The following is a 23,600-nucleotide window of genomic DNA, read 5'->3' as shown; positions in this document are numbered from 1 at the left end:
GAATGAACTTTGATGACTAATTTTCCTATTTTAAGAGCAATTAATAACTTTTAAAAGAATGATAGAAAAGCAGTTTAATTCATAAACTAATAAGACTACAACACTTTAAATGCATGTGTTCTAAAACAGTTCAGAGAGCAGCCTTTGATATGATGTCTCATAGCTCTCCGTAGAGGAATTTATACTTTTCTGAAAGAAATGAAGAGTTTTAGTTGAAGCTCTGGATGATTATCCAAGTCAAAGCAAAACAAAAGCTATCATAGGCTTTAAAAGCCTTTAATTCCACACAAATTTGCCTAGCTTATTAAGATTCTGTCTTTCCAGTATTTTCCATAGTAATGAATATCTGATGTTTACAAGCATTAAGCAACCTAAAAAAAAACACAAAATACTGTGGTATGATTGAGGAATTTAAAAAATTTTTATTATACTTTTTCCTAATCAAGAGCATGCTTTTTCTTTAAGGCAAAGTCCAATTTTTTCGATCCCTGAGTCAGATCTTCAATCTTCTTTATAGTCCCAGACAACTCCATCCTTTTTTGCTATTAGCCACTCTCCTCTCCAACTTTCCATTATCCCTCTGAAACTGGTGTGCAATAACCAAACTGTGTGGTGAGCTTATAGGGGTCTAACCAGAGGTGAGTAGCTGGGAAGATCACTATATAGTTCTATGAATTGCCTCCTGAAGCTTGGAAGTCTATTCTCATCTCTGGCTCTACACAGTAACGCTCTCAATAATTCTTGTCTTTGAAGGGGTTGGAGAATGTTATGTAAAACTAGGCAAGCTGTAACTTTTCATAGGTCAGAAATACCCAAGGGCTTTGATTATTAATGTAACTTCCTTAGATAAAAACCAGTTTCCTTTTTCTAATCCGGGAAGTTGAATGTCTATAATACAACATAAATCACACAGTTTCTGATTTTACTGTCTAGACACCATCAACCCCCTTAACACTACCTTCTCTGTCAAAAGTCTGGGCAGGGCCCAAAATCAACTGATGTCTAACTAAGCTCGGAAATATATTCCTTCCAACTAAAGCTGGCAGAACTCTTGTGAGCACATTTGAAGCCAACTAAAAGCAGGGTTGGAAAATTAAGAATGGTTAAAAAAAAAGAAAGAGGGCAAGTACAAAACCCTTTCACAAATTAACAAGGCTCAATGGCATCAACTTGAAAGGTTTCTATCTCCACCTTAACTTCCAAATAAAGTAGTGTATCAGTCTTGCAGATAAATGCAGATATTTTTATAGCCTCACCATCCTCAATAGAGGCTCCACTGTCTGACAGACACAGATAATAAGAGAATTAAGTACATGCTCAAGAGGATAGCAGCACTCACCTGGATTTTTATAGCTCCTCTTCTCTGAGCTCAAAGTCATCCTCCCAGCACACAAGTGAAGATTAGGGTATGGAGAACGGAGCCAAGAAATCAGTTGCTTGTTAAGGATGGAGGGTTACAGAACCATGTGAAGACTGGAGATCCACTACCCTTCTCTGATCACCCAACTGCTTTCCTCTGGGCCAGCCGAGGAAATTCTACATTATCCTAATAACAGTAGTAGAAATAACAGTAATGGCAGCTATCATTCTTTGAGTGACTACTGTATGCTAGGCACTATACTACACGTTTCCTATTTATTATTCTCACAACAGCACAGCTTTCAACTCTATGATGTTTGCTATAGAGCTAGAGAAGAAAGATCTGTCTTGGAGCAAGCACTAAGGAGGATTACTTTCTGAATTTCCAAAAGGATGATTTTGATGAAATCCTGCTTATATATAGCACTTTAACATTACAAAGACTTTTTTTTTTCATTTCATCTTCACAAAAGCTTTGAGCAGCAAGAATCCTTATTTCTATTTTACACATGAGGAAACTAGAGCTCAGGGAGACTGTGACCAAATCCATACATTCAAACAGAACAAGGCAAAGGCTTGAACAGAGGTGTCCTGACTCCAGCTCTCATGCTCTTCCCACTTCACCAAAATTGCCCCCTAGAAGAGTGGGCCCTGAGAACATTGTGAATGCTAAATCATATTAAGCACTGTCAACTCAATTCAACTAACGTTCATTGAGCACCTACAGTGCGCCACTCACTGTACTCAGTAGTGGAGGCTCAGAAGTGAAAAAGCCACAGGTGATGCAGGAAAGGAGTTCACAGATTAGTGAGAGAGACCATCATGCAAATAAATAACTGCAATACAGAGTAGTTTGTGCTGACCGCACAGGGGACACATAACTCTAGGAACGCTTCAAGGAGGAGGGGCATCTGAGCTAGGTTTAGTAGGGTAAATTCAGGAGTTCAACAGGCAGGCCCTTCTTTAATTGACAATAAAGAAGGGTAAAAGATTAGTGATTTATGCAACGTAAGCACTGCGCCCAAGACCAAACATCTAGGAAGATTGACATAGGTGGCTTTTGCAGGCCAGACTATAGGACATCAGATCAGAAGGGATGGTTAATATTAGAACCAAATAAAGATACATGAAAAAATAAATAGGTCCTTCTCTTTTTCCTAAAGGCTATGTGTTCCATGAAAATGTCATGTTATGTTTTAAAGCCAGACAAATTTATCCCAACAGTTAAACGTCATCTGCAACTCTGACCATTTGCTAGAATGGCAAACCAAAATATAACAGCCCAGTAAAAATATCTGCAACATGCCTATGTTTGTTTTCTGGAGCATCTCTAATTGGGGCTGGTTAGAAGTTGAGATACTCCTGCTGAGCTGTACTACCCCAGAGATTGCTCATCAACTTGTCTACTGGAGTGCTTTTGAGAAGAGGGAAAGCTGAAAGCCAGCCTGACTCTGTTGTTCGTCTCCATTTCAAGTTCACCTTTTGTCCTATCCTTTGGCAATATCACTTCAAAGACATCAAGGTGGAATTCCCACCTTCTGAGGCCCAATATCCCAAATCCTCTCCTTCAGGCTCTTTTGTCCCTTGTTTTACCCCCACCTGCTTCCGTCTTACTCTTCCTCAAACTTCCCATCACCACCCCATATCATCTAATTTATGGCTTGGCATCGTGGGATGTATCAAATTTCTAGGTGGAAATTGAGGATCTCATTTCCAGCCAGTTTTTCCCCCATTCTTCTCCTCTCTTCCCATTTGCCCATTTTCTTCTCAGAATCCCTTCTCCTGTAGCTTTTTATATTATGTCAATTTTTATGTGGGGGCAGGAGAGAAGTGTTCTCACTGAAGGGATGTAGTAGTACAGGGGACACCATTCAACAGGAGAGAAAAGGTGGTCATCATCACTGAATTTCAAAACTCAAAGAGAGAAAAGACCAAGATGGTGGTCTTACCCAGAGCATTTTTTTCCTTAACAATTCAGTGTTCAGATTCACCTCTTTTTAACAGGAGGAAACTAGCTACACATGAGACACCAACCATTGCCTGTCTATTTATATGCAAGACTCTGCCCTGTCCACAGACTCTGCTGCTTTGTTCAAACCTACTCTGGCCTTTGACCCTGAAGCACAGCTGACTGAACCAATATTAGGCACCTGACATAAACCCAGTCTATCCATAGGCTAGCCAACCACCTATGACTTGGTTGACGGGCTCAAAAAATTAGTATGAGCCCATGAGACTCCCCATTTGGGAATTTAAAATTGAGAAACTGCTGAGTCAGATTGACATGGCAGCTAAATTAAAGGAATATGAGGTAAACTCTGAACCACAGGGAAATGCAGTTATGAGAAAACAGAGCAGAATGAAGCAGATCCATAGAGACAAGGGTGAGCTTGAGGGAAAAGAGCGACTCCATGTTCCTAATGATTCTGTGGTTTCAATTTGAGTATGTATATCCTGGCAATTTTCCTCCTTTTTCTTACTGCCCTTAGGTCTCTGTTGTTTGCAAAAAACCTAAAACAATCCGACTAGAATGCAAAAATCATTGACCCAGTAATTGATTGCTAGTTTTAGCCTGCTGGCAGATCTGATAACTCCCCATCTAGTTCCAAAGTTTGCCAAAGATTCAAACTTCGTTACCAGGAACTGTAGGATTATTCAGTCTGAATTATGCAAAATGTTAACCAAAAGCTACCTGGCCTTTGCTCTCTGAATTTCCTCCTCATCAGGCTAATCCTCAGTGAAAACACAGGAAACATTTCTCCTCTGCGAAACTACCCTCTTCCTTCACATTCAATCATCCAAACAAGCCAGCTGTGCCCCTGTGTTCATCACTTATTCTAATTAACCCAAGGAAGACATGGAGGCCTTGTACAGTGCTGTGTGTTCAGCAGTACATAACAGCCAATTACGATCAGGAGTCGGAATCTTCATCATCCTTTCTGGTAAGAACATCAAGGTGCATTCGTTTCAAGTTGTTATTCTGGATCACCAGTCAGAATTCATGTTTTTATCACTGCTAATCCTGCTCTCTAATTCTCTCAATGACTTCTGTCCTATTAAGATAAAGAATGGCAGGAATTATTAAGAGTGAGAGGTTCTGAGAACCTGGTTTATTTTAGAGTTCTACAAAGGCTTCATTTCCCCTTCCCACCACCCGCCTTTGTTTACAAGTGAATGTCTATTGCTCTCCTTCAGCGCAAATATTCACATGAAAAACATCTATATAAATAAGTGAGTGGTGTCAGAATCTGAAGAAATGTGCTGTGCATCAATAACAGCTCTAAGTTCCCACTGTGGCTCAGGACACTCCAGTGACTCAAATGACCCTTCTGTCCAAGGATTTGCATCACTTTGTTCTAGTTTTGCACTATATGGAACTACAGTAATGTGAATAATTTTTCTTCCATTAAAAAAACCACTAGGAAATCTATGAAAATATTTTTGACAACTGAGATAATCACATTTTAATCTGTTCAATTAAACACAGTAAGGTTACTTTTCTACCAGAAAATGCCAGTTAACTAAATTATACTAAAGTCACTTTAGTGAGAATTCAAAGAATAAACTTACTTATTTAAACTGAGCCAGAAAAGTAGCATTTAATTGATAGCTCATTATTACAGGAGGTGGGGAGGGAGAAGAAAAATTAAGTATATGCCTTAGTCAAGGCAGCTTACCCCAAACTTCTAGAGTCACAGGGGCATCAGAGGCTCCAGCAAAAGGGATCGGGGTGGTGGGTTCACCCCAGCAGAAGGCAGGCTGATGTTTGGCCTGACACATTTACCAGGCAGGTGTGTGAGAGGGCTAGCACAATATAGCGCCAGAGGGCTGGGCAATAAGTTTCAGGGATTCTCTCACACAAGGACTAGAGGTCAGTCTTGAGGTCTTTTGTGGAGGATCCAGGCAGAAAATCAGCAAAGAGGGTCAAGATACAAACCTAGTTAATGGAACCAGGGCTCAACTTCACCATAGGAAATGAGCAAGGGTAATGACAGAACAGGCCGACAGCAGGAATGATGAGGCTGACCCACTGACCCACTGACCAAGGGGTCCTTTAATTTCCTCTGCTAAGAGCCAGACTGCTCCAAGAGCTTGTAACAGGACCAAGACAGCTGGTGAGAATGACGGATTTAAACTGCTGTTACACAATAAATACATGATAAACGATATTATTATTGCTGTTGTTTCTTGTGAACGGATTAACTGGGAGAAGGTGGGTCACACTGGAACAGGTCTATGGACCTGAAAACTAGATGGGGGCACATGGAGACACATGTTTGGTGGGTGGAAGTCCAAGCAGGTGGGGCAGAATCTCTGGACAGCAGGGTGGCAGGAACCAGTGGGAGGTGGGGATGAGAGGTGTGAGGACGTGTGATGGTGCAGAGATACGCAGACTGCAGGGTCTGCAAGTCACAGCTGGCCAGAGGCAGGTCCCCAGGGGGCTGGAGTACAGGGGCAAGACTCTAGTCCTCTACAGAGGGGAGAGGGGATATTCATAAGAATAAAACCAGAGCTGTACAAACAGGGCAATGGCATGGGTAATGCATTCGTTTCGCCTGAATATGGGTAACATTGGTCTCCAGAGCAAGACTGAAGAGGGAGGGAGGGTAAGGAGACAAGGGTTTACCCAGCCATCACAAAAGCTCAGTATCTTAGTTGTGGGGTGAAGGGATGCTGAGACCCAAAGCCAGGCATGCCAAGCCTACCCTCCCTCCCCTAAGATACAGGGAGAACAACGTCCTGGCGTACTTCTATGTGCATCCCCGCTCCCTCAACCAAAACGCAGGTGCACAGGAATTAGACAAGTTGCAGCTTGCCTGTCTTATCGCTTGCACTGGGGCTTGTACTGTTTGTGTTGTTGACCTGGGGTCTGTGTTATCAACAGGGACACACAGAGTTACGGTAACATCTATTTCCAGAATAGTAACAATCTGTGCCCCTACCTTTCATATAAATTTTCCCTTTGAAAAACTCTGGGGAGACTGAGCAAGAGTCAGTGAGGGTGTATGGATGAAATTAACCCTTGTTCTTTACTCCAAAGAGCTGGGGGTGGAGGGGGTTCCTTCCTCGAGCTGGGGCCATTCCTAGGATTCCTGTTCAGACTCTTACTCAGCATGCCCTCCCGCACGTACAAGGTAAGGTCAGAGTTCTCCATGGGTTGCTTAATTATTTGGCGAGGAACCCTGTCAACAAATATTAAGCCCAGACTAAATGCATGGCTGGAGACACTGGCCGGCCCTCTGTGATTCTGCTGGGTGGGGAAGGTTTCTGGGCTGGCCTCATGGATGAGGGATAGAGGCAGAAGCAGTTGCCGAGCGGAAACTCTGTCTTCAGAAAGGAAGCCTTTGTCTCATTCTTCTCGATGTCCTCACTAACGGATGGGGCAGCTGCCTATGGCTGTGGGTCTCGCTAACCCAAATTCTCTAATGGTCAGCATGGTAGTTTGCTGTCTCTCTGGTATTAGGACCAGGGGTCCTAATGCCTGGGCTTGGGAGTCAGAAAGACCTGGCTCCCTATCTCACTATTTAGTAAGCATGTGACCACAAGTAAGTCAAGTAACCTCTCCTCAGTTTTCCCATCTGTAAAATGGGGGGGATTTATAAGGGTGGGATGCAGTGGGGTAAACAAGGCAGCAAGCACAGCACATGGTAAGTGGCAGTCACCCATGTGCTTGGAGCCTACCTAGAGCCCAAACTTTACTTAGAGGGTGCATATTCTGATACGATTGGTCTCCTTGGTCTCTCATAGCTAGAGGGCTCTCCCAGGAGTCCCATAAGCTAGCTAGTCCCTTAACATGGGGTAAAAAGCCAGATACACTCCATGCCACTGCTGTAGATCTTGCTATCAAAGGTCTGAGAGCCATCTCAGGCAGGCTGGGACCCCAAGAGCTGGTCCTAAGGCTTCAGCAGAGGACTGTGGGACTGGGGACCCGTCTTCGGGTGATGTGACAGGGCAGGCCATGGCCCGTTCCTACAGGTGCTGGGTTTAGAGTTCAGAGGCAGCCACTACGTAATACCCACAACCATGATCCTTACATAGTGCTTTCATTCGTTTCTTCACTTCAGCACAACAGAGGGTGACAGACAGCAGCATCACCCCAGTTTACGGGGTTGGGGGGGGAATCCTGAAGTCCACAGCAATCGCCCATGAGCCCAGAGCTACACAGCTTTTAAGCAGAGACGTCTGAAGACTTCTAGTCCAGGTCCTGCTCAATGACAACCTACCTCTCTACTGCCTGGGGGAGGTTCTCTGGTAACACCATATTCAGCCAGCTATTTATCATTTGACCAACAAACGTTTATTGCCTACTATTTAATAAGAGGTCTTACCTAAGAACTGATATTCAGGCCCTTTCCAGCTGAGGTCTCTTATGAACATTTCACAATGTTATGAGGAAAGTCATCCTTTTCTTTTACAGCACCTACCACTTTTTAAAAAATATTTTAATTTAAAATTTATTTTTCATCATTTTTTATTGAAGTATAGTTAATTTACAATGTTTTACGTGTACAGCAAAGTGATTCAGTTATATATATATATATATTCTTTTTCAGATTCTTTTCCATTATAAGTTATTACAAGATGTTGAGTATAGTTCCCTGTGCTATACAGTAGGTCCTTACCACTGTTGTGAAGTACACATATATTTGTGATTATTTATTTTACGTTTATCTCCCCAGTTAGACTTCAGGTTCCATCGGGGCAGGCGTCATATCTGTTTACTTCTTCAGTTTTACATACAGCAGGCACTCAATGACAGTAATTGCTTGTTGAACTAACAATTCCTTTTGGACAGATGACAAAACTGTGCCCAAATGTTATCTGCCCAAGTTGGCCTTGCTAACAAGTAGTAGATCTTTAGAGCTGCCTGGAGCTTGCTAAGGGTAGTCTCTTTTTTATCAGGCCCCCTCTCAAAGGGTTATCAGAGCATCGTGGTCACAGCGATATTGGTCAAATCTATTCAGTCAGAGACATCATCAAGAATAAGCTGGACATCTCCAGTTCCTAAATAATAATGTTACTACTACCATTAGATACAATCTATCGCTCATCATAACAGTGTTACCAGTGGAATCACATTTGTAGAGGGCATCACAGTATTCGGAACACTTTGATCTTCAACATCCCTGGGAGACGGGCAAAAAGATATTTTACTGGAAACTGAAACTTGTGAATTGCCCAAGATGATATAACTGAGAAATGGAACCAAGACTCAACTCCAGGTGGAATTTCACCTTGTAATGTAAGAAGAATTTTAAAAGTTCTTAAAAATGAAAAAGATATTAAATGGGTAAAGGAGTTATAAATGTGAATTCAAATCTAAACACCCATACACAACCAGTTCAAATGGTAAGCTTAAAGGTAGAAATTCTCTAACTATTCATTTACTCAGAAGATCAGAGGATGAAGAGGAATCATAGAAAGGGTAGTATATTTTGATTCAGTTGAATATGGTGACTTACTCCTAAAAACATGGGGTGGAGAGAAAGCCAGGGCCCACGTTACACCTGCCTATTTTGGTAGCACCAGCTTTGGGGGACTGGCCCAGACCCCACTGAGGCTCAAGTGAATATTTCTAATGGCTTTCGCAACCTCCTGGCAGGTTTTAGGTGGAGTCAGCACAGGAGACCAAAATACAAGAGCCGTGAATCTCAACTCTAGGCAGAGTCTCGTCTGGGCAGGCCCCAGGCAGCAAGCCCACAGCCAAAGGGACAGAGGTCTCCAATTTCCAGGGAGAGAAAGTAGCAAGAGAAAAGCACAGCCTCAATCCTTAGGGGCTAGAACGACTGCTCTCTAGAAAGACAGAAAGCGGATAACCACGGAAAGAGGAGGGATTGATCACTGAGTAGCAAGAGCTACTCTTGCATGGTACCGCTAGACACTTGAACATGTAAATGGATCTAATCATCATAACAAAGTTATAGGGTCATCAAAACTACTCCAGTTTTCACAAATGATGAAACTGAAGCTCAGCTTGCTCAAGGCCACACAGCTATTAAGCAGGAGAACCACAGTTTGAATTCACAGCTGTCCTCTTCCACCCCTTCTAAGGGCAAATGGAAAGGAGGAGAGAGCACAGTTCAAGGAATGTCGCAGGAGTCAGTCTGCCTCTTGAGTCAGTTTAAAAACAGGCATGTGTCTCTACACGCCGGGCTCTGTGTGACCGGTGAGCATGCCCGGATGATGACTGAAGTACCCGAGACAATTAGGCACCTCAAGCGATGATGGATTTGGGGAGTGGAGCAAGCTGGAGATGCAAGTGGACATATCAGTGGGCAGCAGGGGAGAGTAGGATAAGTGGAAACGAGGCTGGAGTCCACAAAACATGAACGTGCACAGGGCTCTAATGCGGCCCTTTTAATAAGAGGTGTGCTTTCTGAACACCTGCCGTCCTGGGCTGTAACAGCATAACATCATACTTGGTTTTACAAATGAACATATCACTTCTAAGTGTACAGAAATACTCTATAGCATTTATGTGAGGGAGTCCTTAATATCTGAAAATGCTTATTCACTGAGAAAAGCCCAAGACTTTCCAACTCTTTTTTCACTATCTTTCCACCGTTTGCTTTTCTTCTCTTCCTCTCCATCTCAAGCACTTTGCTGCATTTAGATGAGTGGCCTTACCTTCCTATTAGGTAATGAAAGGAGTGCCTGAGATCAAGCTACCCATTTGCTCAATGAAAGTCAAGTGCCTTTGACACACACCAAAATCCTATTGTTGCTGCAAACAGCGAAGAATGTCAACAAAAACTAAAATGACAGTATTTACATTTCATGTTGGTCTGCTAGATAAGTAGATTTCGATGTCAATGACCCACAGTCATTGAAATACACTTTACATCAGGATCCACAACAAAGGAACATGTATATGTGTCTATGTGAATAAAGGAGACAAAAGTTACATGAAACAATACATGGCTGTCTTATGCACACACTCTGATATTTCTATCAGAAATATTGATTCCAGTTCATTACAAAAAACAAAAAGTAGAGTGATGCACTAGGTTGACTTTATGATCCACTTATGAGTTGAAACTTGTACTTTGACAGTCAGTCACTAGCCAGACCCAGAATATGAGGACAAATCCATGGTGTTGCAGGAACTCCCCAACCAGAGGGGTGTGAAGGGTGGGGAAGCTCCAGGAACTGCACACGCTCTTTCTTCTCCATTGACAGCTCCAGAAAAGGGTAAAACCAAGAAGAAAGGAGGGCAACATGGAGGTGATCATAGACTGAAAGAGCCCAGGGAAAAAGTAGAATTCATTTAAAAAACAGTTCTCGGGCTTCCCTGGTGGCGCAGTGGTTGAGAGTCCACCTGCCAACGCAGGGGATACGGGTTCATGCCCCGGTCCGGGAAAATCCCACATGCCGCGGAGCGGCTGGGCCCGTGAGCCATGGCCGCTGAGCCTGCGTGTCCGGAGCCTGTGCTTCACAACGGGAGAGGCTACAACAGTGAGAGGCCCGCATACCGCAAAAAAAAAAAAAAAAAAAAAACAGTTCTCCTGGCTAGTGTTCCACCAAAATAATGTGACTCAAGATTCCCTCTAATCATTTTTGATGACCCACATTACCACGAAGCATTATTTACAAGGAAGGCGCTGTTAGAAAATTGATTTTATCCAAACCTGATTCAGAACGTGTGTGTGCGCGCGCACGCACGCGTTTGTGTTTGTGTTTTAAACAGGCCAATGGACAGTAGCTGTTACATTTGTGGAATTTCCAGTCATTAGGCTGACCTCAGGACAGGCGAGTGTTTCAGGGAGCGTGTATCAAATCATAATTGAGCCCTCAGCTGCATTGAGGCCAGTGGGCCTCAGATCTTGTATGTTTTCCTGCATTTACTTTCAAGAAAATGTCCTAACTTAAATCCCTATCATTCCTCCCCCTCACCAAGAAGCTTCTCTCCGGGGTCCAGTTTAAAAGCAATATTAATCCTCAGTTTTCTTGCAAACCACTCAGAGGCTTCAGTGACCCAGTTGAGTGCTCACAAAGAAACATGCAGACACAATCATGACAATCGCACTACCCATTTTTTCTCATGTAATTACAGCTCCAAGATGCACACTTCTAAGCCCTTTCCCTACAAACACACGATTTGTCCAGTCATAGCCACACGCTGTTTGCCTCTATCATTAATGTCTCTTATCAAAAATTTTAAAGCACTCCTTTTGGGGGTGGGCAGGGACGAAAGAGCATGTGTGAGGGAGCACACTCCACCCTTAGTAATAGGCTGCTCAGCTGTGAAAAGGGGGTTACCACTGAAAAACTGATGCTCTGTTTCCCTATAGTCACAAACTAGCTCATTACTCACCAGCCAAATACACTTTCTCAGAATGAACTGCAACCTATATATCCATCCAGATGTCTCCTATTTAATGGACATCATCACCAACTCCCCAAATGAGTTACTTGGGGAAGAAAACTAAATTTCCTTTGGGCATTCTTCCATAGGGGCTGGATTTACACCCATTTAGTGTCACAGATGTGTGAAAAAATTGATGAAAGCAGTGATTTTCAAGGTCCCTTCTAGGCCTTTTAGGAAGTGGTCTGAGAATGACTTGAACATTATAATTGTTTTAGCACCTTCTGTGTTTTGACACATTCTGGGGTTCTTTGAGCAACAACAACAACAAAGTGTTCTGAGTTTCTGTCCTCATTCCAAGAGGACAAATCCGGACATTGGTCCCTGATGTCTCCTGGCATCTGTGCAGATCTCAGCTTCCACCTGGGGGCTGCAGGTGGGAAGATGCAGGAGCACAACCCCTCCTGATGCAAGGGGATCAGGGTCTGATGCTGCCACCAAATCTACTCTCCAAAACATGAAAAAGACGCAAGTTCAGATGGAAACTATGCTTTCCCGTCTTGGTCAATGTAACTATCCCTTAACTGGTTTAGAATGTCACCAAAGAAGGGGAAGTAGAATCAGCTCCCAGCAAATAGTCAAGTTGACAGTCTTCTTCCTCCTCATGTTCCCCAATTATGCTTTTTGTTGTTGGTGTTGGATGGACAGGGATCCAAACAGCCAGGACATCATCACTGTAAGAAGTCAACCCAAGCAAGTGGAAATCGGTATTCTTTGATATGCATAGAGAAGCATTTGGGATTTGGGCCATGATTCTGAGAACCTTGGGGCCAATGGGCATAGCCCTCTAGAATTTTTACAAAAGGCTGAGTGGTGCAGTCTGGTTGAAAGGAGATACAGTGAGTTTTTATACTTTTTTCTTACCATGACTCAGAGTAAGAAACATATTTTATATTCCTAATTAATACACACACAAACACAAATGTATAAAGTGAAAGGTTTCATGAAAGAATACTGACCTTATGTTGTCATGTACTCTTGACATTTTCTATTGATTCTATTACAGTAAAAATAAAAGAGCTGGACATGACTCACTAAATTGATTTCATGACCCCATGATAGTACGTGGAGAGCAGCAATTTGAAGATACACACACACACACACACTCTGTACTAAAAGCCTTGTCTTGAAGCTGTGTTCTATTCCAAGTTAAACTACTTATATATTTGGGGTGGCTTGGGGAAGCTTGGAGATTAGGGGAGGCCTAAAGCTTTAGAGATGTTTAGTTTGAGAGTAACAGAGAAAAGTGAAGAAATCAGTGCCCTTTTTTTTTTTTTTTTTTTTTTTTTTTTTTTTTTTGCGGTACGCGGGCCTCTCACTGTTGTGGCCTCTCCCGTTGTGGAACACAGGCTCCGGACGCGCAGGCTCAATGGCCATGGCCCACGGGCCCAGCCGCCGCACGGCATGTGGGATCCTCCGGGACCGGGGCACGAACCGGTGTCCCCTGCATCGGCAGGCGGACCCCCCCAACCACTGCACCACAAAGGAAGCCCCCAGTGCCCTTTTTGACTAGGGTCCCTCTCTCTCCCAACAGTGCATCTTTCAGAGAAAAGGGAGCCAGAAAACCAGGACCCTTGATAAAGGACTAAGATGGCACACAGAAAGTTAGGAAAATACCAAAAGCAAGAGCAAAACTGATTTGAGTACCTCAAAATACAGCACTAGATTTAAACTCCTCCACATAAAACTCTTGAATTGGATAATACATCTATATCACTTGAATTGGATAATACATCTATATCACAAATGTCCTAAAATATGACCCAAAGCCAAGCTTTAGTTACCTTACTCTTTCCTTGTAAAATGAAAGTTACCTTACTCTTTCCTTGTAAAATGAAAGTTCCCTTATGATTCAAAAAAAATTCAAAGAATAAAATGGATGTATTTTTCTTCTATTTTTATCTTGTAACTGTACCAAGATTATTTAACTAACTTCAATTTTTTGAATCATTTCAGGCTAAAAATGTCTAAGTTTGCCAACAAGCATATCTCCAAGTTAAAAAAAATAATTACATCAATATCTTACTGTGTCACAGTCTTAATCTATACACAGCTTACTATAGAAAGGCTACATTTAAATGAGTATCTTTAACTTTTTTATGTTTACTCAGAAAAATAACTGTACGCATTTTTTGGAAGACAGAAGTCAAAATCTGGGAAACAAAAGTCAATTTTCAGCACAAGATGGAAATCAGTACATATGTATGGAGGGTTTATAAGAAAGAAGTACTATGGGCACGTCAAGACTTTTAGTTACAACTCACAGCACATATCTTGTATCTACTTCTATCCATTTCTTTGGGCCATTGATTCACACTCATCACAGAAACATCCGCTGGTAGACAGTGATGACAGTGATGTGTGATGGGAGAAATCATGTGGGTCTAGGAATCTTATGCTCTTTCAATGGCCTTTATTTAACATTTTCTATGGGAAAAAATTCTTATCAAATGTGCTATATAAATGGCGGAGTAAGCAGAGGTTTCGAAATAGAGTTAGCAAATTCAACTTCATATCATAATGGGTTATCATTAGCAAGGTGTGAGTTTAAATGATTGGTTAATTAAGTAGAACAAGTATAATGCCTTGGGTTGAATAAAATCCAGTATTTTTTTTATCCATCAAACCCCAATCCCATCTCACAAATGTAAATTATTATAATGTCCCCATCTCCCTATCACTTTCCCACCCTCCACTTTCCACCCTAACACACCCTGAGTTCCAAAAGGAAAGTATAGTATTTCCAAGCTGGAAAGAATATTAGATCTCATTATCACTGCAAAAATAAAAACCAGTGTCTCCTAATATCTAGAATAGTGCTGTATCCCAATCGTGCAGCCTTCTGTAGCTTGTACAAAATTCAGCCTATGATTATAAATGCATGCTCAGTTTCAGCTGCACTTGATTTATATTAATGTGAGACTCAATGGTGTCTACTGCCAAGATGGAAAGATTTGTGAATAAAAACACATTTCAACAGCAAACAGGAAAGTTTTCTCTTACCTGCCACTGACATGGATAATATTATATACCTATACATGGCAGATGCCGGGTTTGCTTGACACACCCTAATGTGCACATTTTGGGCCAAAGGGGAAAAATTACTACCCAGCCAAATGACATTCTAGCAACCTCAAGAAATTAATCTCAGATTTGGAGTGGACTTCAGTCCACTCCAGGGCAGACTATATCACTCCCAAACTGTGCTATTCAGGAATCCTGGAAGGAATGCCAGACCTCGATGGAGCACGTGGTAGGAGAAAAGATGGGAGTGCAGTTAGAAATGCAGTGTGCGAGGCAGCCAGTTCCCTCTGGGCCCCAACCAGGAAACGTGGTTAAGGATGTGGTTCTCCTGGTGAACTTGGAACTAGGAATTGAAATCTCAGAGATCAGGGGACCACAGGTGGGCTTTTCTCAATCCTGCATCCTTCCCAACATGAGTGAAATTAATTTTCACTGTACCATCAATCACCCTCATCCGATCTCACAGTGCCCTCTATCTCTGAAGGCTGCCCCTCTCTGCCTTCCCCTGGTTACTTCTAACTCAATTGTCACTTCTGAGAAGTCCTGGTATGGGTCAGACCCACCCCCTGGAGGTTCCACAGCACCAGACAGAGCTCTGGCATAAAACCCTGTCCTCTTGTTCTGCAAGTGTCTGCCACTGGTCTGCCTTCCTAGCTGGACTGTGAGGTCCTTATGGGCAACAGTGGTATCTAATTCACCTACATCTCCCCACCACCAAACACTGGGTCTAGACAGTTGCTGAAGGCACAAACATACTACATGAGTGACGCAACTATTGTGCCTTTGCCTTCAAAAACACAGTCTTTTTTTTTTTTTTTTTTTTTGCGGTACGCGGGCCTCTCACTGCTGTGGCCTCTCCCGTTGCGGAGTACAGGCTCCGGACGCGCAGGCTCAGCGGCCATGGCTCACGGGCCCAGCCGCTCCGCGGCATGTGGGATCCTCCCGGACCGGGGCACGAACCCGCGTCCCCTGCATCGGCAGGCGGACTCTCAACCACTGCGCCACCAGGGAAGCCCAACACAGTCATTTTTAACACAATCATGGCACTCATCATTACTGCCAGAAGCAGATTAGAAAACATCAATACTTCTTAAACAAAAGAACAAAGGAATCAAAGCAAACATATTTTTAATGAAGTCAAAGATTTACTCACTCACATTCAAATCAAGCAAAATACTGATATATTCATCTTCATTAGAATAACGGCTTATCCCATAAGCCCATCTAGCTACAAAAGCAGACTAAAAGTTATATTCCCTTTAATTTGCTATGTTAAACTAATTCAGTTTGATTTGTTGGGCAAAATTAAACCAACCCTATACTAATTTGTACTTCTATCTTCGTAGTCTGCTGTGCTCACTTCTCTGGTCATACTTGCTTAGATGATCTAGACATTTAGAGACAGCAGTCTAAAGTCTGGTGGTTTATTCCTTTCTACGTGCTACTACCCCTCAGCACTCAGTTTCAAGAAAACAATGTATATTATTACATTATTTGACAATGACAAAGTAAACTGGGATGGCATTACACGCACACATTTTTAAATGGGATTTGTTGTTTGAGATTACTCTTGCTTGTCCATTTGGATGAAAAGTGCCTGTTTATGAAATGCACCTGAGGACTCTGACAGATTAAATACCTAATATCAGTTTAAGGACAGCAGTGAAAGCCAACTTCAAAGGTCAGGGGAGCATTTTGATGCAACATCAGGGATTGCATTACAGTAAATAAATATTTTTCTACTACCCTGGGGTGAACAATGCACTGTGTTCTGTATAAGATAGAAATGAAACCTTTTCTCATTAAGGTTTCAGCTATTTTATCCTTTATTATGGCACCTCTTGATTAGGGGAATGAACTCTACCACGTGTCCAGATCTCCAGTCAGAAAACTAGGCTTTCTGAAGTGGTTACAGATTTTAACAGCAAATGCCATAAAATAAATAATAACCATCACTCATTTTTTAAACATGCATTTCCAAATTTATATTGAGGTTCATGAATAATTTATTTACGATGCAAAGACAGTAGGAGGTAAATCTTTTCAAAAGTCTTAAGTAGATTTTTCTGTGTTGTGGTTTATATTAATGGACTGGATACCTAATTTTGAAGAAATCTGAGCTCAATAAGAATTCAAAAACATGCAAAAGCAATTTCCCAGCATATGTGAATTATAAGGGATCCATCGCTGCCTTCTTAGTCTTATAATGATTCTAGGAATCTCTGCAGAAAGTTCATTTTCAGCTGATAGTATCTAATAGAAGTCACTCCCTACTCATCATTATGTTCTTTCTTTTCAAGGCTTTCAAGATCAGCTGCATGGGAGTAGATTACATTATGGGATGTGTCCCAGTTCCCAAGACACACGTCAATTTCCAAACGTTTATTGCCAAGGCCATGTAGAAGAGTTGGAAAAGAAACACCCTGAAAGAGAGCAGTTGTTCTAACCAGTTGGAGGTGACAATTTATCAAGAACCATTTAATCTGCCGCCATGTGAAGAGTCTCCAGCGCCTTCACGTTCCAGCTTGGTGAGAATCAGGGTAATTTCTAATTATGGTTTAGGGTAGTTTACTCACCTGAAGTTAAACAGAAGTTTGAGGACACGTGTGCATTTAAAAAAGCAATCATCCAGTAGGCTGGTAAATAAGGCACAATTATGTGTAAAGTGTGCCCGGGCAATTTGTGGGTTTCATGTAAATGCCTGAATTATTTTTTTAACTAAAATGAAAATAATCCACTCTCATTTAGGAGAGGAGGGAAGTAAAATGATTCACTTAGTTAATATCCAAGTTATATTGTATATCCTTAGTGTGTAAAATGATATTCAGGGGGCAGTTTTATATTGATTTAATGATCTATTACGATTAAGCACAACTGGCAACAAGCACTTCAAGCAGAAAAGACCTTCATACTTTCATGAGAAGCTCAGTTCTGCCACTTATTATCTGTGTGTGACTTTGGACAAGTTACTTAACCTTGGTTACCAGAGACTCAGTCTCCTTATCTTTTAAATAGAGCTAATAATAACACCATCTTTGGGGATTCACACACACACATAAGTTGGCTGGTCATTAGACATGGTCTTAATGCTCACCTTGCCTCTGGGATCAATATAATTATGCTTTTTTCCTAACCAAAGAATAAACCAGGACCCAAATATGTAAGTCCAAATAGTTAAGTGCCCCAATAGAAGGGGAATTACTATGCAAATATGTATTGCTTACCTCTTCCGTTTATGCCCTCCTTTCCCCCCCTCAATGTTTATTTTTACTTTGGAGATTTATTACTTTGTGCTAAGCATATCACCTTCTTCCTAAAGAGGTCCCTAACAGTGCAAATGCTCCAGGCAAGGATAATTAAAGCCATTATCACTTTTTGAGAATGAGTTTGTGTGGTTTTCTCTTAGACCAAATACCCCAGAATGGCCCTGAAAGAGGGGTGAAAGGGCATAGGATATATTTCACAATTTTCCTGAGTAAACTCTGTCAGTTAATCATTTATTAAGTACTAAAAACTTTCTGGAAAAAAAGAAAAAACTCAAGAAAATGGCATTAGTAGTTGCCTCTGAGGAAAGAAACTGGGTAGTCAGGTACAAGGGTGAGGTAAGGGTGGCAAGACTTTCTTTCTTTCTTTGTTTAAATAAATTTATTTATTTATTTATTTTGGGCTGAGTTGGGTCTTTGTTGCTGTGCATGGGCTTTCTCTAGTTGCAGCGAGCGGGGACTACTCTTCATTGCGTGTGCAGACTTCTCCTTGTGGTGGCTTCTCTTGTTGCAGAGCACGGGCTCTAGGTGCTTGGGCTTCAGCGGCTGTGGCTCGCAGGCTCTAGAGTGCAGGCTCCGTAGTTGTGGCACATGGGCTTAGTTGCTCCGCAGCATGTAGGATCTTCCCGGACCAGGGCTTGAACCCATGTCCCCTGCATTGGCAGGCGGATTCTTAACCACTGCACCACCAGGGAAGTCCAAGACTTACTTTCACTGTGTATCCTCTTGTACCTTTTGAATTTGGTACTGCGGACATGTACAATTGAAACAAAATTTTTATTTTTTAAAAAACCCAATTCTCACACACTGTCATAGCTTTTAGATATTTGCTTACTGGACTTTGACATTTAGAAGTTAACTTTCTCTTTTTTTCCCCTCTAAAATGTAAGCTGGATTCATTTAAAATATGATTGGTTTCTTAAGGCTAATTTGTCTTCAAAATATTAAGCATAGGGCTTCCCTGGTGGCGCAGTGGTTGAGAGTCCGCCTGCCAATGCAGGGGACACGGATTCGTGCCCCGGTCTGGGAAGATCCCACATGCCGCAGAGTGGTTAGGCCCGTGAGCCATGGCTGCTGAGCCTGCGAATCCGGAGCCTGTGCTCCGCAACGCGAGAGGCCACGACACTGAGAGGCCTACGTACCGCAAAAAAAAAAAAAAAAATTAAGCATATTAAGACATTCATATTCCGGAAGACACAAAGTTCTTAGACATGTAATATTATTCGCTGACTGTTTCTATATGCAGTTTTCTTCACTAAAACTTAAGCTTGCTGCAGACAGGGTCTGTGTTTTATTAATCTTTGGAGGCCCCATTATCGCAAACACTGAGCTTTCACAGAAGCGTTACTTTCTTTAGTTTGGTTCTCAGTCCTTTCTTCCAAGAAAGAAAAGTCATTAAATATAATATGATGCTTTGATTAAGAAGAAACTTCTCAGGATTTTAATTAAAACAAAACAACAACAAGAGACAGAGGCACGGAAAGGGAGAGGGAGAGAAAAACAGTTATAAATCACCTATAGTTGTAATGAAATTTGTGGGACTCTGCTGACTAGAAATGCTTGCAAAACACCAAATATGTCATAATGAGGGAGAACGAAGGTTGACCTAAAATCATGAACAAATTTGTTCAACAAAATACATTTGCTACATGATTATTGTGTTCAAGGCCCAGAGGATAAAATGTTGAACAACGCAGACATGATCCTTGCTCTCACAGTTTTCATAATAGTGGGAGGTACAGAAAGATAAACAGGCAATTACCATATGGTATGATAAATACCATAACAGGGAGTACAGAGGTGCTCATAAAAGGACAACCAATCTAATGCTTGAGAAGGTGAGATCTAATATCACAACAGTCGGGACTAGAGCTTTAGAGTCCTGCAAATCTGAGTTCAAATCCTGGTTTCACTAGTTCCACTCTATAACCTTGGGCAATTTAATCTCTCTAAGACTCAGTTTCATCAACTTTTAAACAGGAATAATGATAGAAATGAGCTCAAAGATTTGACGTGAGCATTCAATGAAATGTATGTCATAAATCCGGCACAATGTCTGGCCAATGGTAAGCACCCAATAAAGATTAGCTAATAATATGAATGGTAAGAGTAAGCTGAGAACTGAAGCATGAGTAGAAACAGCCAGGTAAAATGCAGGAGAGGAAGGAGGAAGAATGTCCTGGGCAAAGGAGGAATGTACACCCATAAAAGCAACAGCATGGTGAGCTTGAAAAAAGAACCTGGCTTGAGCCAAGAATTGGGAGGCACCTCGGGTGGGGTCAGAGATGCAACTGAAGCTGGAAAGGCAAGCAGAACCCAGCTCAACGGGTTTATCAGGCTCAGTGGAGGCCCCTCTAGAATTTTAATCAGAGGAGGAACAGGATCAGATCTGAGTTTTAGAAGGACCAATTGGCTACAGTGTGGAAAATGGAATGCAGAGGGAGAAGACAGGAGATCAGTGTTAATAATTTTAATATAATGCCTCAGCTGTTGTGGAGTTTCAGTTAGGGAGTTAGGTGTCACATACATATATATATATAAAACAATCCAAGAAGTCCTTGAAGTAATTATTATCAGCTTGCTGGTATTAGCTAATTAGCATTTCATTAATTCATTTGTTCATTCATTTAACAAGAATTTATTAACTTCAATGTAGGCAGCAAACTGTGAGAGATTTCAAAGAAATCTCTGAAGCACCCCACCCAACATGACTGCCCGCATTCCCCTCTCTGGCTGGAAGGCCCATTACTCTGGGAACCCAGATCAGGTGCAATAGCAAAGGTGTTTTGGGGCGGGACCACACACCTGCAGAAAACTTGAGCTGGAAGGCAGTGCTAATGAGCAGATTAGGCTGGAACCTAAGGCGTGAAGAAGACTCCCCTTCACCCTTGGAAAGGGAAATGTCACTGTAACTGCATCAGTGTACAGGAGACTTCTTACTGCTCAAGGAGTAAATCTTCCACGACCCATTGGTAAGTGAATAATAACGACCAACACTTATGAAATGTCCTGTCCTCTATATTTCTGATGGATTAATAAATTTATTACCACAATTCTATGAAATAGGTATGATTATGTCCACTTTACAGGTGAGAAAACTGAGGCAAGAGATACTCGCTAAGGTCACAGAATTAGATCCAGTCTGATGTTCTTATCCATTACACTATGTGGCCTCTGGCAGTGGGCCACCAGCCTGAAGAGTGAAACCCATTTAAAATGTATGCCTCAAAATCTGACAGGGAGACAGATCAATGCCCACTTTAGTATCAGGAAGGCCAAAATTTGAAAGGTTTTATTATAGGAATAAAATGAAATGGATGATTAAATATATGACAGTCTCAACATGAAATTGGACCAGCCACATCAAATGAGTATCATTTTGAAAGGGTTTTTAAAATCTATGTTACTCTTTTAAGCACAAACCACAGCTTTGTCATATGGCCTAGGACACATTAGAAAGTATTCAAATGGGGTTACATGCTTATCAGTTTAAAATAGAGTGGGTCATCTCACAGATTCAAAGATGGAGAGGTGGCAAAGGAGATAAAAGAGCTAAGAGAATGAGACCTGTTACTCTTTTGGTTTTCTGCTAAGGCAGGGTGAAAAAAAAAAAGCTGATTATCTTAGTGGGAAATAAATCAAATATACTTATTCTCTCAGACCAAGCAAAGTTCTATCAACCAAGTAGTGAAGCATGTGGAGAAGAAGCATATTTTAACTACAAGCTCTATGAGGCATTTCCAATGCGAATCGAATAAAGGAAAAATAGGGAGGGAAAATCCTTAACCCTCCAGATATGAAAGAAACCACCAGCTTCTTGCAATGCCACTTGATGCCAATAGCAACCAAGAGTCTTGACCCTGGGCTCTCAGCAGGCAATGAGAAGAATCCCAGGCCGGACAGCATTTTAAAATCCAATCTCACTCTTATTTGTCTCTCCCCACTAACCTACCTTGTGTTTAAAGCAATCACAGACATTTTCACAAACTGCAATATTTTAAAGTAGTCACCATCCTCTGAGAACACAAAAAGCTCTAATTGCTATGAGCTTAAAAATACAGAGAATAAAAATTATTGAATTTGTGAAACCACCATTTCCAATTAAACACACAGACACATACACACACCCAACACCCTACACCGAGTTCTGCTTTTCAAACCCAGACACCGCGGCTCAGCAACAGGCCAGTCTTCTTACATTCATTCACTTGCCAGTCCCCTTTGCGGGACTCATTCTCCACCACCGAAAAGTAACTCGGGACGACCCACGTCTGCGGGCATCGACCATTAATTCATCTGGCCCTCCCTGCTCCCAGCTCCTGGCAGGACTTGGGGGTTTAGGGTCATCAACCGGCCCCCCCGGAGCCCTCGCCCAGGCTCCGCCCGCCCGCTTGGAACGGCACCCCTCCCTGCCCCCGCTCCCTGGGAAACGAGCAGAGTTGCACTGTCTTCGCTGCTTTTTAATCTTTACCAATAAAAATGCCTATGAGACGGATTCCCCACCCCACCCACCTGCCCGAGTCCGCACCACCACACTCAGTCGGCTCCTCTAGAAGGCACCCAAGCTGCGCCGGCAGCCGGGAGGCGTGAACAATGAACTTCTCTCTCTCGCACACACACCGTCTCCCCTAAATGGGAAGTTCGGAACTAGCCCGGGGGCCACTTCCGCGCTTCCCCCAGCACGTCCGGCTCGGGCGGCGCGGGAGGGCCCGGCGCGCGTCCCCGGCCGCGCCCCTCGCGTCTCCGGGCGGCCAGTTACCTCCTTCCTCCGGCTCGGCGCCCCGGGGCGGGTGATGAGGGCCGTCTCCTCGCACACCACGGCCACGTCCTCCACGAACACGCAGTCCGGGAGGCTCTCGTCGGCCGGCAGCTGCACCACCTGCAGCCCCAGCTTACTGCCCAGCACGCCCACGTACAGCTGGTGCTGCCGCTCGGCGCGGGCGAAATCCACCTCGTCGCCCTTGGTGCTCCTCAGCGCGTGCTGGCCGAGGGACTCGGGCAGTCCCCGCACCACGACGTGGGTGGCCCGGCCGAAGGCGGCGGGATGGCCGAGCGAGGCCATGACTCGGGGAGGCGGCGGGGGGCGCGGCAGCCGGGTCTTCCGCGGGCAGCGCGCGCCGAGCTTGCGAGCGCCCGGCGGCTCCCCTTGGCAGCAGATGAATGTGGTGCAGCGGGAGCCCGGCTCGCGCCCGGAGCCCTGCCCGCGCGACTGAGCATGCCCAGACCTCCGGGCGCCGGCCCGCGCGCAGCCCGCGCGCCCACTTGGCGCTCTCGGGTTTGCGGCAGCTGAGGCGGGAGTTGTAGTGGCGAGCATCGCACGAGGAGTGGGGCCAGAGGCAGCGGCCGAGGAAGCTGGCAACGCAAGAGGTGCGCGCTGGTGAGGGGAGCTCGGCCAAAACGCGCTGTATCCGGACTTGACGTTACCTGTGTTCCGCCGCAGGTGCACGCCTCACGTGGACCCAAGGCGCACTTGGAGAGCGGGCTATGTTTTGGACAGAACGACTGTGGGGTCTTCTTGGTGGTCGGGAAGGAAAGGATGGGATTCCTTTGTGGACAGATACTTTGACCTCTCTCCCTACTCTCCTGCT

General features: G+C 43.3%; 1 protein-coding gene across 1 annotated transcript in view; it reads right to left on the bottom strand.

The window, feature by feature from the left end:
* Nucleotides 1-23,145, bottom strand: part of DDAH1 (dimethylarginine dimethylaminohydrolase 1) — a 151,991-nt gene extending 128,846 nt beyond the window's left edge. Inside the window, exon 1 of the mRNA XM_082668236.1 lies at nt 22,772-23,145. Within this exon, the coding sequence (XP_082524362.1) occupies nt 22,772-23,074 (303 nt within the window). The 5' untranslated portion in view covers nt 23,075-23,145. The remainder of the gene's footprint in view (nt 1-22,771) is intronic.
* Nucleotides 23,146-23,600: the final 455 nt, after the last annotated feature.

This window comes from Grampus griseus (genome assembly GCF_964374135.1).
Source record: "Grampus griseus genome assembly, chromosome: 1".
In the NCBI taxonomy this organism is placed as follows: domain Eukaryota; kingdom Metazoa; phylum Chordata; class Mammalia; order Artiodactyla; family Delphinidae; genus Grampus; species Grampus griseus.
The sequence above is the reverse complement of the archived record's forward strand: the minus strand, read 5'-3'. Positions and strand labels throughout refer to the sequence as shown.